Source organism: Rousettus aegyptiacus, unplaced genomic scaffold (assembly GCF_014176215.1).
Source record: "Rousettus aegyptiacus isolate mRouAeg1 unplaced genomic scaffold, mRouAeg1.p scaffold_m13_p_2, whole genome shotgun sequence".
Lineage (NCBI taxonomy): Eukaryota > Metazoa > Chordata > Mammalia > Chiroptera > Pteropodidae > Rousettus > Rousettus aegyptiacus.
In genome coordinates this window covers 20,745,146-20,759,664 of record NW_023416295.1, presented here as the reverse complement: position 1 = coordinate 20,759,664, position 14,519 = coordinate 20,745,146, and the positions used below count along the sequence as shown (strand labels likewise).

Sequence of the window (14,519 nt, the reverse complement as noted above, 5' to 3'; positions counted from 1 at the left end):
CAAATGTTAAATTTATCTCATCTAATCATTCTCTCCCACACTGTTATTCCTTAGGAACTATTGTTTTGAAGCCTGTTAATTTGACTCCCCATCATCAGGGAGCCCCTTATTAATTTGAGACAGGTCTTTTAGCTGATACTATGGATGGTAGGTAAGAAGACAATGATGCTGTAATAAGAGTAGCGATGTCAATACAAGTTATATATTTCCTTCTCTTTAATGCATGCTATGTAGCAGGCTATTATAGTAGCTTGTTCAAACAACATTTATATGAAGGATATCTGTCCCAGCACAAAGATGACTCCAAAACTTGCCATGAAATAGCAGACACAAACATTTCTTGGTAAGTAAGAGAAGTCTGATGGTGCGAACAATATAGTGTCCTGGCTACTGGCTTAAAGTTTCCGAAAGGGGGACTGCACCTTTAACACTCAGATAAACCACGTCAAACATTCCTAATCTTGTGCTGTTGATTCACACCTCTCAACTAATCCTCATTAGGGGTAATGCTTCCTGTTCATTCTAAGAGTGCCTTTTTTCCATCTCTAGAGAAAACATTCCCTTTCAGGTTCGCATTACATAGTGAGTACGATATACCTGTGTTTATTGCTTTATCACAAAGATGAGGAAATGTTGAGAGGCCGTTCCTGTGACAGGTTGTCCTTTGTTTTCTTTGCATCTTGTTCAGATTTCACATTTTCTTCTGTAACTGAAAATGGGAAATTTCGTCTGTCATCAGGTGTATCTTTTTTTTTTTTTTTTTTCTGGACCCATAATTCATGACATTCATTTGTGTTTGCGAGCCCTTACCCCAACAGATCAGTCTCTTACTGGTGGTGAATGTGGAAGTGCCGCAGAGTGCAGACTTAATTCCATAATCAAGGGTTTTGGGGATGAGGAAAAACAAAAACAGTTCTCAAGATGGTTTCCCTCCATTGTTCACAGCTTTTGAAGAGATAGAACCAAGTCTAGAACCGTGGCCACTACTTTCAAAGAACGCATTTGTTAAATGCTTGCTATTGCATGTGAGACAAGAGAACCTTGATAGAAGATAATTTCTGTGGCATCCTGAGAGGGGAAAATGTTAAACCAACCTTTCATTTGGCCAACTTTGTCCAAAGCTTTTCTAATGAGCCCAAATTCTACTCTCGCTGAGTAAACAGCCCAGGGTTGGTGAGAGAAGGTATGAGTTTGGGTGGATTTTTATAAACTCTCCAAAGGATTTGGCCCTCTCTGGCAGGCTCAGGATTCAAATGACTGATTTGGAATTCTTTAAACCAATCCAATCTGCCTCAGGTTGAGTGTCAATGGGAACAAGCCCAAAGTTCTGCAGTAAGACTCGTTCAGAGCCAAAGCTATATAGATTTTAACTACAACTGAATTTAGTTAGTCACATCAGGATCCTGATACCTGTTTTAGATCAACTGTTACTGATCTGCTGTCCCTGTGACCATTGTGTTTTAGTTCTGGATGTTTCCCAGTCATCCAGATTCAACCATAGTCACTAAAAAACTGGATGATGAGGCATTCACTTTGGATTCTAAATCTATTAAAGCAGAGGCATTCTATCAGCCAGTAGCACATCCACCTTTGCTATACTGCAAATCGTACCTCTTGAACTCCATCATGTCACTGCGTTCTCTTTGGAGGAGAGGAACTTTTGGCATTTACTAAGAGGTGGGTTTAAAAAATAGGATTTATACTTATAATTGTTGGTTTTCGGGCTTTTTTTTTTATTTTTGGCACAAAACGTCTTTATGCTACAGACTCTTAAAATCCTAAAGAAGCAGCAAGGCATTAATGTAAATCACATTTAGCACACACCTGATTACTCAAGCACCTAAAATATACCTAAAGTAGTTCTAGGAAAATCTGGTGCCAAATTTACATATCAGGAAAAATGCCTAAAGGAAAGTGATAAATCCAGCTCCTTCCCTCCAGCCCCAATTTTTTGGGTAACTTTGTGGGGATTTGCTTTTGAAAGACCACTTACTTTAGGCAAAATGGGCAAGTCGATCTAGAGGCTGAATGAGGAAGAGACCAGGTAACTAGAATAATCTAATAAATAGAGAGAAAAATATAATTTTATAGACCTTTCAAAAATTTCTTCTAGGATTTGTTTAACCTATGCTAACTGGTTTCTTCTAAAAATTCGCGATGAGAAATATCAACCTGTTAGAAACATTATGCCATGGAGAAAACTTTTTTTTTTAGAATTTAATAAATTGATATAATGTTCCGTGGAAGAATTATCTTCTGTGAAGAGTGTTGCTCTGAGAGGTATAGAAACTCATTAGAGATGTTTCTTCCCTATGCGCTCCCCAAATATACACACCATGGACCAGATTTGTTTTCCAGAAGGTTATTTGATCACTCAAGCCCGGATACTTATATTTGAGAATTAGATATTGTTTGGACATGCCAGAACATTTTAAAGAGCAGGAATTGACAATCAATTCGATTTAAAAAAAAAAAAAAAAGAGAGAGAGAGAGAAAGAGAGATTACAATGATATTTGATTCCATAAGGACAATTTTAATCACAGTGGATAAAAGAATGTGGCTCAAGTTTGAACAAGATGTATAGTCTGGGTGAGACAAAATAAAAATAACCTATTTAGGAGAACCCATCTCATGATCATCATCCACATTTTTAAAGTTTAAAAACTTGGCAAGTACTCTCAAAATACAAAGAAAAATATTATAACAAACTTTTTATGTATTTAGTAGCTCAGAAAATGTGTGTTGTGATACACAGATATGTACTTAGTCACCGCTAAATTGCTAAATCAGTTCTTATGTGATATCTAGGATCCAGATTATTCCTCCTTTTAAATGTGATTCCAGCTTCTTATCTCTAAATTTGATGGCATTTAAAACGTGTTTTCTTGGATATTGCAGAAGCTAAATAAATTTTAAATGATAATCTTTTACAGGGAAAGGGAAAAGTAGGATTTTGTCTACTGCTGAATTCCCTGTTCTCTGCAGGTGCTTTATGCTTCCTTTGGCTTTGACTCTATGCATCCCTATGCTGTGCATCTTGTGATACCTCTAAATTTCTCTAACCACATTAAAATTGAAACTAAAAGGCAGATAAAAGCAATGAAAATACTAATTCATTTTCTACGTGTTAGTCTCACCCAGTACTTCTACTTAAATTTTTTATTTGTGAAATGTATGTTAATCTATATACATTTTTATAATTTGAAATGACTGATATGAATTTTTATTGCATTACTGAATGGCCCTTGTTCACCTATTATTTATTTTTAACAAATACTAGTAGATATATATTTTATTAGGAGATACATATGTATATGCTACAATCCAGGCCATCAAGTTGAAACAAAGGAAAAGAGGTAATTTGTGCCAAAACTGTCTTTCTCACATTATATAAATAGCCCTAGCTTATAAATGACTTGTTTCCATTTTGAGTAAGATGTTTTTGTTTTTTGAAGACAGTTGAGTCACACCAGTTCTGCCAAGCCCCAAATGCATGTACTTTTCTACAATCCAGATCATGTTATGGTTTGCCACTATACTGTTTTTCAGTGACTCAAAAACACAAAGGATGATTTTAGCTTCACTTTAGAAAGTTTTATTTATTTTTATCCTTCTTGTTTTGCCCTTTTATTCGGCAAACTAGTAGAAATTAGTCACTTCTCATTCCCAAGATTAACGATTTCAGGAGACCAGTGTCCAAAAGAGAGAGAGGTGCTTAGGGCTGACCCCTTGGTCTTCCTCCTAGTTGGTTTTAGTATGGCACATTTTTGGTCACACATCACAGATCTTACAGATGATCAAAACGTTATGTGATTTAGAGAGAAGCTAAATTGAAACTACTTTTTATATGTGACTCAAATTTGCTATAGACCTGAGAAAAAGAAATGCATCTTGTATAAATAACTTCCATTATTAATTTCTCTGGCTGTTTATTATTAATGTGTTCTGACTACACACAATTAAGCCAGACTTTGATGTTCCAAATATAAACATGTTAGCATCACATTTTTAGAGAGAATTTAGCTGGGAGATATCTCTAAAGACATGTTCTATAATTTCATCTTTGATGTGTGCATTCCATTGATTAAATGCTATATCATTTACATGGAACGACTAATAACTATTACTAAAGCTATACACCTGACTTATTTCTTAGAACTAAGCCTCTCCTATCCATAGAGAAAATTTTGATGCTTATGATCCTTCCTTGGAATAATCATCATGAAATTACCATTATATTTTGACATTTAACACTTCCTGAGTAACATGTATTTCTTTTCTTGCACAATTTTTTTTTCTTACAATCTCAGTTTACTGAATAAAAAGAGACCAGTGGACTGCCTCGATTTCATTTTCTCTGCCCAATTATTTTCAGAATATTTTATGACCCAGTTCCTTTTAGTGCTCTAAAAGCAATAAACTCATTACAAATATCAAATGTAAAACAAGGAAGCATGCTATATACATTATTTTTCATGGTCAATCCATTTTACATCAACTAACTTCTTTTCTCCATTTTAATGGGAGGTAGGTGGTAAGTATTCACCTCCCTTTACAGCCAAGGGAACTGAAGTAACATTTAGATGTCAATGAAAAATCCATTCCAATAAAAGCTTTGCTTGGTATTTGGGAGAAACCTGTTTCTACTTTTGTGCATATGGTAATTGAATACTCTTTTTAATTTAAGACACATGTTAAAAATGTATAATTAATAAGGAGATGTCATTTCAAACATGCCAGCAACATAGTCTGGACTGCTAATCAGAATTATTGCTTTGTTTCTTTGCGGTAATTTTCTGTCTTCATAGAAAGGTCATATATGGTACAAGGTCATATATGTATAGAAATAATGTACATAGATCTTTTGAACTTGATATTTTGGAGAACAAGAACGTTTTAAAAACATCTGTTTGGGGGATTCTTTATAGAACTTTGTATTATGTATCCCAAATAGTATAATTATGATATAAATATATACTTATTTCATAAAAACTTTGATAAACTCCATTTGGAAATCATCGACTTTCTTCTAGTAGAAATATAAGACTTTAAAAAAATGACAGATGTGCCTGTGTCAACCATGTGTTGATAGCCATTATTTACACAACATCTGATTGTCTATCTTGCAACCAATTTCTCTCCCTACAACTGCAGCCACATATTTAGATAGCTCTTTTTTTTTTTTTTTTTAATGAAAATGAATGAATATAGTCTTTCTCTCTTTTTTTCTGGACAGTTGCTGACTCTGGATTCCTCTGTGGAATGTTTCTCTCTAAAAACTATTTATACATGACTCTCCTTTTGCAAAGGCAAAGCAGAAATTAATTACCCATTACCCAAATAATCCCATTGGCATCATCCACAGGATTACAATGTTCTCTGGGGCAAAATACATCTCTTTTTTTTCACCCCCTCACTCCCATTATAAACACCTAGTATACATGCATGCAGAATGAAAAGGGATCATGGGCCCATGACAGTATTTTCAGCTTCAGCCAACACTAAAATAGTGACCACTGCCAGTAGTCATTTTTGCATATAAAATACACACATACACAGTGAATTTGGGGGGAGCAGGTTGTTCTATAAATCGCACAATATGTTTGAGTGCAGCTATTTGATATTAATTGATTGATCTTCTAAGTTCTACTGACAGCTTAATTACTTTGCCAGCCTTTTAAATCTAAAACCATTTTTAAAAAACATTTGTCTGCCCATGTGACTATTCATGTACTCAGTAGTCACAGAGACTTCAGGCTGCAAACATGTGTTGAATGTGCCCCTTCACCCAAATGGATTCTGTGTCTGATGTGTTTGATCTTCGTCCATCTTATTTTCATTTAAACTGAATTTTTAAAAAGGTGTTCCCATCCGTGTGGTAAGACTTGTTTGTGTTCGTTCGTCACCACCTTTTCCCCTCCCCTCGGAAAAAAAAATTGAGATCAGAATATGACATCTCAAACCTTTTGGTGGCTTCCAAACCAGGGATGTGATCAAACGAATGTTTTGTTGAATGATAGATACAGCATCAGTGATTGAAAACAGAATCTCAATTTTGGCAGCTTGGGGATACCAGGCCTTGACCTCGCTCCCAAACCTTTGAAAAACTCCCATCTCAGAGATTCTTTCCCAACCTTCCTTCAAAGATAACAGTATCTTTGAAGTGACCGTTTCATATAAGTGATCTGAGCTGATGCCCACAGAGTGTTCTGTACTCTTTCCAGATACACTAACGCGTTGGTACTTGACAGGGTGGCAAGTGTACAGAGTGAACCTGGCCAACAGAACCTCCTAATTCAGCAGCCGCTGGGGAGAAAGAGGGGCCTGAGGCAGGTAAGCAGACACGGAAAGGGCTGGAAAGTCATCCTATGAAATGCAAGCTCTATTTGGTTTGTTTGTTTGTTTGTATGTTTATATGGTGACATTGGTTAATGAAATCCAGTGAGTTTCAGCTATGTACTTTAACAGTAAGGCATATATATATTTCACTTCCCATAGTTTCTCTCACCACATATTTAACCCCCTTTACCCTGTCTACTTCCCCCTACATCCTCCCCCCTCCCCCTCTCTTCTGATTCTATTTATTTTTTAATGCCTATTTTATGTGGAGATTATATGTTGCCTTCTCTCCACCCAAAACAAGCAGTACAGAGCAACCTTAAAACATAGTAAGTGCTTGAGTAGTCAGTTTTTAGCTCATATTAAGCAAAATAGGTAAAATAGATAGGCCTATCCTCCGATTTGTTCCCTATCCAGAAACCTTCTTTCCCAGCCAAACTTATTGACCGAAGATTTATTATAAAGTTGTGTCTCTATAGACACAGTTGTTTTTTCTTCCTCATTCAAGATTAGTGAATTAAGTTAAAACTGAAATCAAAGTAAAGGTCATCTTTACAGATTGCCTTAGGTGAGGTTCCATTACATTTAAATGAGCCTTTGCACTTGCTTTGATGGAAGCATCCCAGCATTGAATTGGATAACAGACACTTTCCAGTATCTGAGGATTTTTCATCAGCCTTCCCTTGAGAATTACCATACGTTCAACGGCAACTATTAGATGAACAAATACTGAATCGTAAAGAATAATTATTAGTTTTGTATCCTAAAATTCACTGAAATTCTCACATGATTCTTAAATTATGTAAATTAATGTTCTTTATTTATAGTAAGAAGTAATAATTAGGAGATAGAATTGGTTAAAGAAGATGCCAGAATCAAATACTTGTAGTTAAATATGCAGAAAGCAGTTTATTTATCAGCTACGAATGTAAGAAACAACCATGAGCGTCTACAGAAACCCATAAAAAAGGCAAAAACCATTGTCAGAATCTTCTTAGTGTTTCTCCCAAGCAGTTAGATCCTTTCTTGCCAGCTTTATTCTGCTTATTCTCTTTAGCTAAGACGTCCTCTACTATCACGTCAGAAGACACAGACTGAACCCAGAAACCGCCATGGGGCTCGGCTCTCGACCACTCGGAGGAGCATTCAACCTAAAACAAAGCCATCTGGTGAGGCCTCCTGTGTCCCTTCTGTGTCCCATACCACTGACATGATGCCACGCAACTCAGCTGGGAAGGCCTGCAGAACCTGAGCTCATGCAGATAAGCACCACTTTGGGAAAGCACTAAGATGTGTAAAGAAGTTTCCCAGAAAACTCTAGTGTCTTTTTTCTTCTCACTTTTCCTAATGCCCATCTTTACCCCCATGAACCTAGGGAACTGGAAGAGCTCAAGGTAAATAAGAATGCTGTGGGATTCGACTGTAGAAAGTTGTGCTTCCTTTAGCCAAGCCAGGAACTGGGTTTGTTATCTGTCTTACTGAAGGCAAAGAAATGATGGCTTATAGGGACTTTTAAGTACTATTAGGAGTGATGACCAAGGTCACCTAACACTCTGTGCAAATATTATTTTTAGGCCATTTATATAAATATGATTTTTCTACCCAAATTCTACTCTTTACAAGAAGGTAAAATAAAAATATGTACATAATAGTCAAATATGCTCTCATTTATTAATAAATTAATAAATGTCTTTACTAAGAAAAGCCAGGAGATGCTGGTTAATTATTAAGCACTGACAACATGCTTCCCCTCTATTTACTGCTTTACTCCTGACCTACAGCAGATCAGAAACGCTCTGTGACCTTTATTGAGGCTCAGCCAGAGTCAGCAAGTGCCCCAACAGACACACTTCCTGCCACAGTCCAGCAACAAGGCTGCAGCCCAGCCCCATCTAGGAAACCAGAAGGAATGGACAAACCAGTCCTCACATCTTCCCCGGCCATTGTTGTTGCTGATCTTCATAGCCTGTCCCCCAAACAGGTGAGAGTGCTAGAGAAAGAGGCAAGGCTTACTCCTTCCAAACTTAGGTCTAGGAACCACTTGGATATGCAAATTCATTCCATATAATTTAGGTCTGGGACTGTAACGTTTTGTTAGCCAGACAATGGTCCTATCATCATGAAAATCTATATAAAGTGTATAGCCAGGAATACATTTACTTAAGAAGAAATAAAAGAAGTGTTGGCATTCTTCATTATGAAAAGCCTAAAAGAAAATACTTCACAGCTAAAGTAACTATTGAAAACCAGTAGAAAATAGATAGTTTAAACATAGTTCAATTAAAAAAAGTTACCAATTTAAAGGAAGACTTTAAATATAGAGCCTTCTATATCCTATGACATGGAAAAACCTTGTTCTGGTCTTTTTTCTCTTTGTTTTGATATTTTTCTTTTGATTTTTATAAATTAATTCCCATAGGTCCCCCTTTCTTATTATGTAGTATTTAAAGAAAGCTAAGGGGCTATATTACTACATACATTTGTATAGTCTTTAATGGTTAAAAAGCATTGTAACACCATTATCTCATGTTATCCTCACAGTCTACAAGGTAAGTAGGGCAAAAATTATGCTCATGCTATAGGTGAGAAAACTGAGGCTTAGAAAATTAGGAGGGCCTATATAAGATCTCAAATATAACAAGGCTTGGAACTGGGACTAGTCTTATAATTCCTTGTCCAGTTACAGCTAGACATCATTTTTGATACTCTTCCCTGGCACCCATCCTACCTTTCCATGACATTAGGGTCCTTTTGATTATAGAGTGAGACCTTGCCTGCTGGAGAAGGAGAAAAGAAGGAGGACCTAGAAGCACAAGGAGCTGCAGCACACAGCCCCCTCTCTACTCAACTCTCAGACCCTGATGACTTCGCAGGCCTTGAGACGTCCATCCTCCTACAGCATGGAGATACTGTCCTTCACATCAGTGAAGAAAATGGCATGGAGAACCCCCTGCTGTCCAGCCAGTTCACTTTTACTCCCACTGAGCTGGGGGAGACTGGTGCAGACCTAGATGAGTCTCATGTTTAGTTCTGTATCTTGTAAGAGTTGAAGGTATAGACAAGATGTGGGAGGGATCACTTTGTTAAAAGTTGAATACTTTTGCTTGGAAAAGACAAAAACACAGCACTTTATATCCAATGGGTAACACAAATTTCAATAGATTTTGCTGCCAGTGTGCATATTGTTTCATAAACATCTCTTTAAAATCAATGGCTAAGATGATTTGTTTGTGTAAAGACCATATAAACCAGGGAGGAATAAAGGGAAAGAGCCATTTGCACATTGTTTATGATTTAAGAAGCCATGAGCAGTTAAAAATGTACACTATTGCAGAGCTGCTTACCTAGGAATATTAACAAATATGTTCTAAAAAGAGAATGCAATTTTTCGAGGTTACTCACATCATACATCTCATGCAAACATTTATTTTTATAGTTTTGAAATATAAAGTTGGGTGGCTGTGCAAGTAGGAATATACATAAAAATAATAAGGAAAATATTAGTTTGGGGAAACTAAATGTTAAGTATCCAGCAGCCATTTTTATTTTGATCAACAATATAGCCATTGAGGAAAAGGGAAAAAATACAATTTTTAGAGCTGTGGACTTTTCAATATTTATTTTTCAACCAACATTTTCATCGCATGTTGTAAATCAAAATGCTAATGCCATAAGATCATTCCATTCATAATCAATCACATTAGAGAGAGAATATTCTAGAAATTATCAGTCATAATTCTGATTTAAGAACCTAAACAGCCTATACTACAATACAAACTAAATGTAAATATAATAGCTAGAAAGAGATGGTATTCCTACTTCTAGCCCTACATAAATGCCAAGATTAAAAGATATAGGGAAAACGTGATTACTTTCCTGACGGTATCTTGTGCCTGCCCTCAAGGGCATATTTTCAGATATTAAGGTTATTGTTGTTAGAATAGGTTCACTAAAATAACTTCTCAATGTTAATATTCTTATGATACTTTAAGTTTATGAGGGAAAAAATATAAAGTGAGCAATCTCTTTTTAGATACAGTCAGCTTGTGAATTTTACTTTAACTTGAAGTTCAGTTACTTCAAGAAAAGTATAAAACTTAGGCTTGAGAGGCCATATGTATTGTGTTATTGATGGTATAGTAGGGCTTAGTATCATATAATTCAAAATCGAATTTCAAAATTTTGACAGTTTACATTAGAAAACTATTCTGTAACTTCTAAGCATATAAAAACTCATATACATACCTAACTGGTATGGTGGGGGATCAAATGTGTGTGTGTGTGTGTGTGTGTGTGTGTGTGTGTGTGTGTGTGTTTTCTAGTCCTCCAGTTGAAGTCAAATACAGATTTTTATTACATTGCAATGAATTTAAAACACATCTGTATGCTTAAACTTTGACTATGTTGGCTATGGAAAGTATATGTAAGTATAGAGGAGACCTACTAAACCCACCCAAATCACAAAGGAAAATTATTTTTCTGTTAGAATTGCTTATTACATAGGCATTGTTTATACTGTGATTTATACTTTCAAATATAACTTGGGGTTTTAGTTCTATTTACTGAGAGAATGAACAGATATATATATGAGTTAAAAGCAATGGACAAAACTAAACATTTTAAATCTAAAGCTTCAGAAAATAAAGCTTCAGAAGATAGAAGCTGCTTTTATGTTTTACAATATTTTCAGAACATTGACACTTAATGCTGAATTAATTCTTGAGTGCAGAAATATATATATATATAAGTGATTTTATGATTCTTTCTAAGCTGATGTATTTTGCCTGTTTAAAATTATGCTGCTAAATTAGTGTTAGAGGCCTTATGTTTGGTAATTACAAGTGTCTGGGCTATAAAAGTCTCTCTATATGTGTGTGCTTTGTTCCAGTGTCTTGATTCTTGATTTAAAGTCTCTATGTGTAATTGTATCAAACATTTAAAAAGTAAAAGGGTCAAAGAAGATCGTTAAGTGTCTGATAAGAACCCTAAATAACTTTATATTTAAAAATATGGGGAAGTTTTCAACATAATTAGGAGTCTGCCTTTCAGCCTGACTCCTTCACTCTAGTGTTATGGAGTTCCTTTGGAAACTTTTCCAATAAGCTAAGTATTATTGTACCTTGTGAAAATCCTCCCCTCTGAGAAGCAGGGCCTTACAGAGTGGGAATGTTTTCATACTGGGACTACTGAGATTTTGCAGATGTATACATCTGTTCCATTTAAGGTGCCCTTAAATGTGTTGAATGTAATGTGTTGAATGTTTATGTGTAATTAATAAGTATCTCTCTCTATATATATGTGTGTAAGATTGTCACAATATGTATTCTCAGGAATACTGTTGCCTGGAGTTTGAAGGAATAACTATTTTAAAAAAACAGTAGAGGAAGATTTAAAAAATTCAAGATATTTAATAATTTTTTGTAATGTTCAAAATATTGAGTATATGACTAAATTATTACATATGATAATTGTATTGATAATACTAGATCATTTCTTAAGCTATGATGATGCTTAATGGTATTTTTCTTGTTCAGAGGAAAATTAAAATAGACACCTACTTCCCCTGTAAAAAAAAAAAATTGAACTCAGCCAAGAGGTTGATTCTTCTGAAATGAACTTTTGAGAGAAATTGTAATAAATGTGTATCATCCATGATAGTGGGTATAGATTTATACAACTCAGATTCAATTAAAGCAGTTCAAATCCTGGATACAGCATTTTCTATAGCAAAACATTTTACTTTTATTTTTTAGTAATTGCTGCTTTCTATATTTCTATCAGATAAATGATTTGATTTTTTCCAGAAAAAGGAACTGGATTGTTGAGTGCACTGGGACAAGGCAGTGTCAAAAGGCATAACTGGGCACAGCAGTGTTGGAGGCAAAAAATCTGTGATGTTTGGGGGTCTGGCTAGAAGTAATTGGTTTGTTATTTCAGCCCTCTAAGAGTACCTAAGGCAGGGTGACATCTCCTGCCTTCTTTAGTATCTGTTCCTTTAGTCAACAAAGAACATTCTTTACTCTGCTTTCCAATTCCAACAGTATCTGAGAAGAGAATAGGTTGTGTATAGTTGTGTATAGGAACCTACAGGAAAGAAAGGCTCATTAATAGAATCGCAGTCCAAAACACAAATCCCCTTCCTCGAGTTATACAGGATATTTTAATAGTCTCCAGAATTTGCTGCTATCACGCCAAGTCATGCTGTTGCCCTGTGACCTGACACTTCCAATTCCATGGCCTTGTCCTTGGGCCTCAACTGCAGCAATTCAGAAACAGTTTGGTTTGACACTCAGGAGAATAAAAACGAGGGCGGAATGTATTTGGAAAAGCTTAAGACAAATTTACTTATATTATTTTAGGATCATTTAGCATTACAGATCAATGTACCTCCATAGTATTTTTTAAGAGTCACTGTGACTGCAGGATGAAAATCCTTTACTAGCCATTTTATAGGCAAAAACAAGTGATTAATCAATACAGCCAACTTCCCTTAGATGACTATGAAGTTATGAATACTGAATGACCAAAGAGAATGGAAAAAATGCATATGAGTAAATACTGAAATGTTTATGAAAGATATTTATGAAAGATATTAATTCTGTGTTTGAATATGCACATGTAATAAAATAAATTAAAAATATTTAAGACGCCTGATTAAGTTTCATTTCTCATTTCTTAACATAGGGAATAGGATAACTCATTCAGGAAAGTGTTCTTTTTGGATCCCTGGTGTGCGCTTTGATGTCTCTTCTCAATCTCTTTAGTTTAGCCTGAGCTCACCCTTCGCTTAGACACCTTCAGTACCTACCTCCCTCCAGCCCAAACTGAGTTCCATTTTACTCATGCTTTCCACACTTAACTTTAAAAAATAAAGCAGAATGGGCATATTGGGAGACAGATACCCCAGCTTGATTTTTCTGCCCAGGTTATTACCTGCTGGAATGACTGGTAGATTTCCCAGAAAAAAAACATTAAGAACCTAATTGTCCTCTCAATGTGGCCAAAACTATTATAGGGTACAAGTTACTACCAGTTCTGTCTTTTATAGAGAGTACAAATTGCCCTCTCTTTATTCTCTAAGGTATACTCTTGCTAAATCCATTCGTTTCCTCATGTGGTTGTATTTCATGGCTTTTCTTGACTCAGTGACCCTAGACCCATTTGGGAGAGATAGAGACACTCTTACACCTCATCTGGATTATGTCTGAACAGTAAATAAACATATACAACTTGTCAGTGAGCATTCCTGAGAGAGAAAAACAAAAGTGACGAGAGAGGAGGGCCAGAAGCATAGGAGAGTAGTAATAATCACCACCATCATTTATTTCTGAGTTCCAGGTATAATGTGTTGAACTCATTACCTGGATTTGCTTATTTAATCCACACGACCCTAAATGCTGTGCACTTTTAATAGATGAGACAGGGGGAAGTGACTTGCCAGGCCACTGTGGACCCCATGAAAAAGATTCATTTCATGTGAACCCTGAGAAGAAATTATCTGCTGAGATGGAACCACATGATCAACAGAGGGCCCAAATTTTATAAGAGCCTAGTGGCCAATTGCTGACAGGAGCTGCTCAGGTGCTCTATATATCAGGTAGAAACTCAGATGGAACTGGAGGCTTCCCACATTGTCCCCTACTTATTTACTCAGGCCGAGTCAACTATTATAATGGAGTTCCTGGCTGCGACTTTTGAACCATAGACTAAGACCTACCAGGCCCAAGCAGAATTGCTCCATACTAACCAATAGGATGCATAGTCCCAACCAATCAGAACTACAGGATTCAGTTCTGGATTTGGATGCCTTATTTACATAAACCAGACCTAATTGGGAACCATAGTGTGAACTTTCACTATAAAGGGCAGCCTCCCCTTGCTCTCAGCAGAACATAATTTAGGTTGTTACCTGAGTGTGTTTTCTAGTGTGCAGATCCTTTTGCTCAAATGCTTTTTATTTCCTTTTGTAGTCTGAAATTAATTTTGCTTTGTGTCACCCAACTAGTATTTTGCAGAGCTAGGATTCCACCCTAAGTGTGACTCTTCCAGCTCGTAGAGTTCAATGAGCAATAAGGACCAAGGGGTTTTTGGTTTGTGTTTAAGGGTACTAGGAACTGGAAAGGAAAACGATGGAGAAAGAAAAAGTGAAGCGAGCACAAGAGCTGAGGAAAGGGAACTA

General features: G+C 36.0%; 1 protein-coding gene across 16 annotated transcripts in view; it reads left to right on the top strand.

The window, feature by feature from the left end:
* Window positions 1–12,994, top strand: part of UNC80 (unc-80 homolog, NALCN channel complex subunit) — a 187,607-nt gene extending 174,613 nt beyond the window's left edge. For 15 of the 16 annotated variants that reach the window (XM_036236392.1, XM_036236400.1, XM_036236395.1 and 12 more), the window contains 4 exons: window positions 6,253–6,334; window positions 7,398–7,509; window positions 8,122–8,321; window positions 9,102–12,994. In XM_036236392.1, coding sequence (XP_036092285.1) covers window positions 6,253–6,334; window positions 7,398–7,509; window positions 8,122–8,321; window positions 9,102–9,368 — 661 coding nt within the window. In that variant the 3' untranslated portion in view covers window positions 9,369–12,994. The remainder of the gene's footprint in view (window positions 1–6,252; window positions 6,335–7,397; window positions 7,510–8,121; window positions 8,322–9,101) is intronic. The other variant, XM_036236385.1, reaches the window with a different exon arrangement.
* Window positions 12,995–14,519: the final 1,525 nt, after the last annotated feature.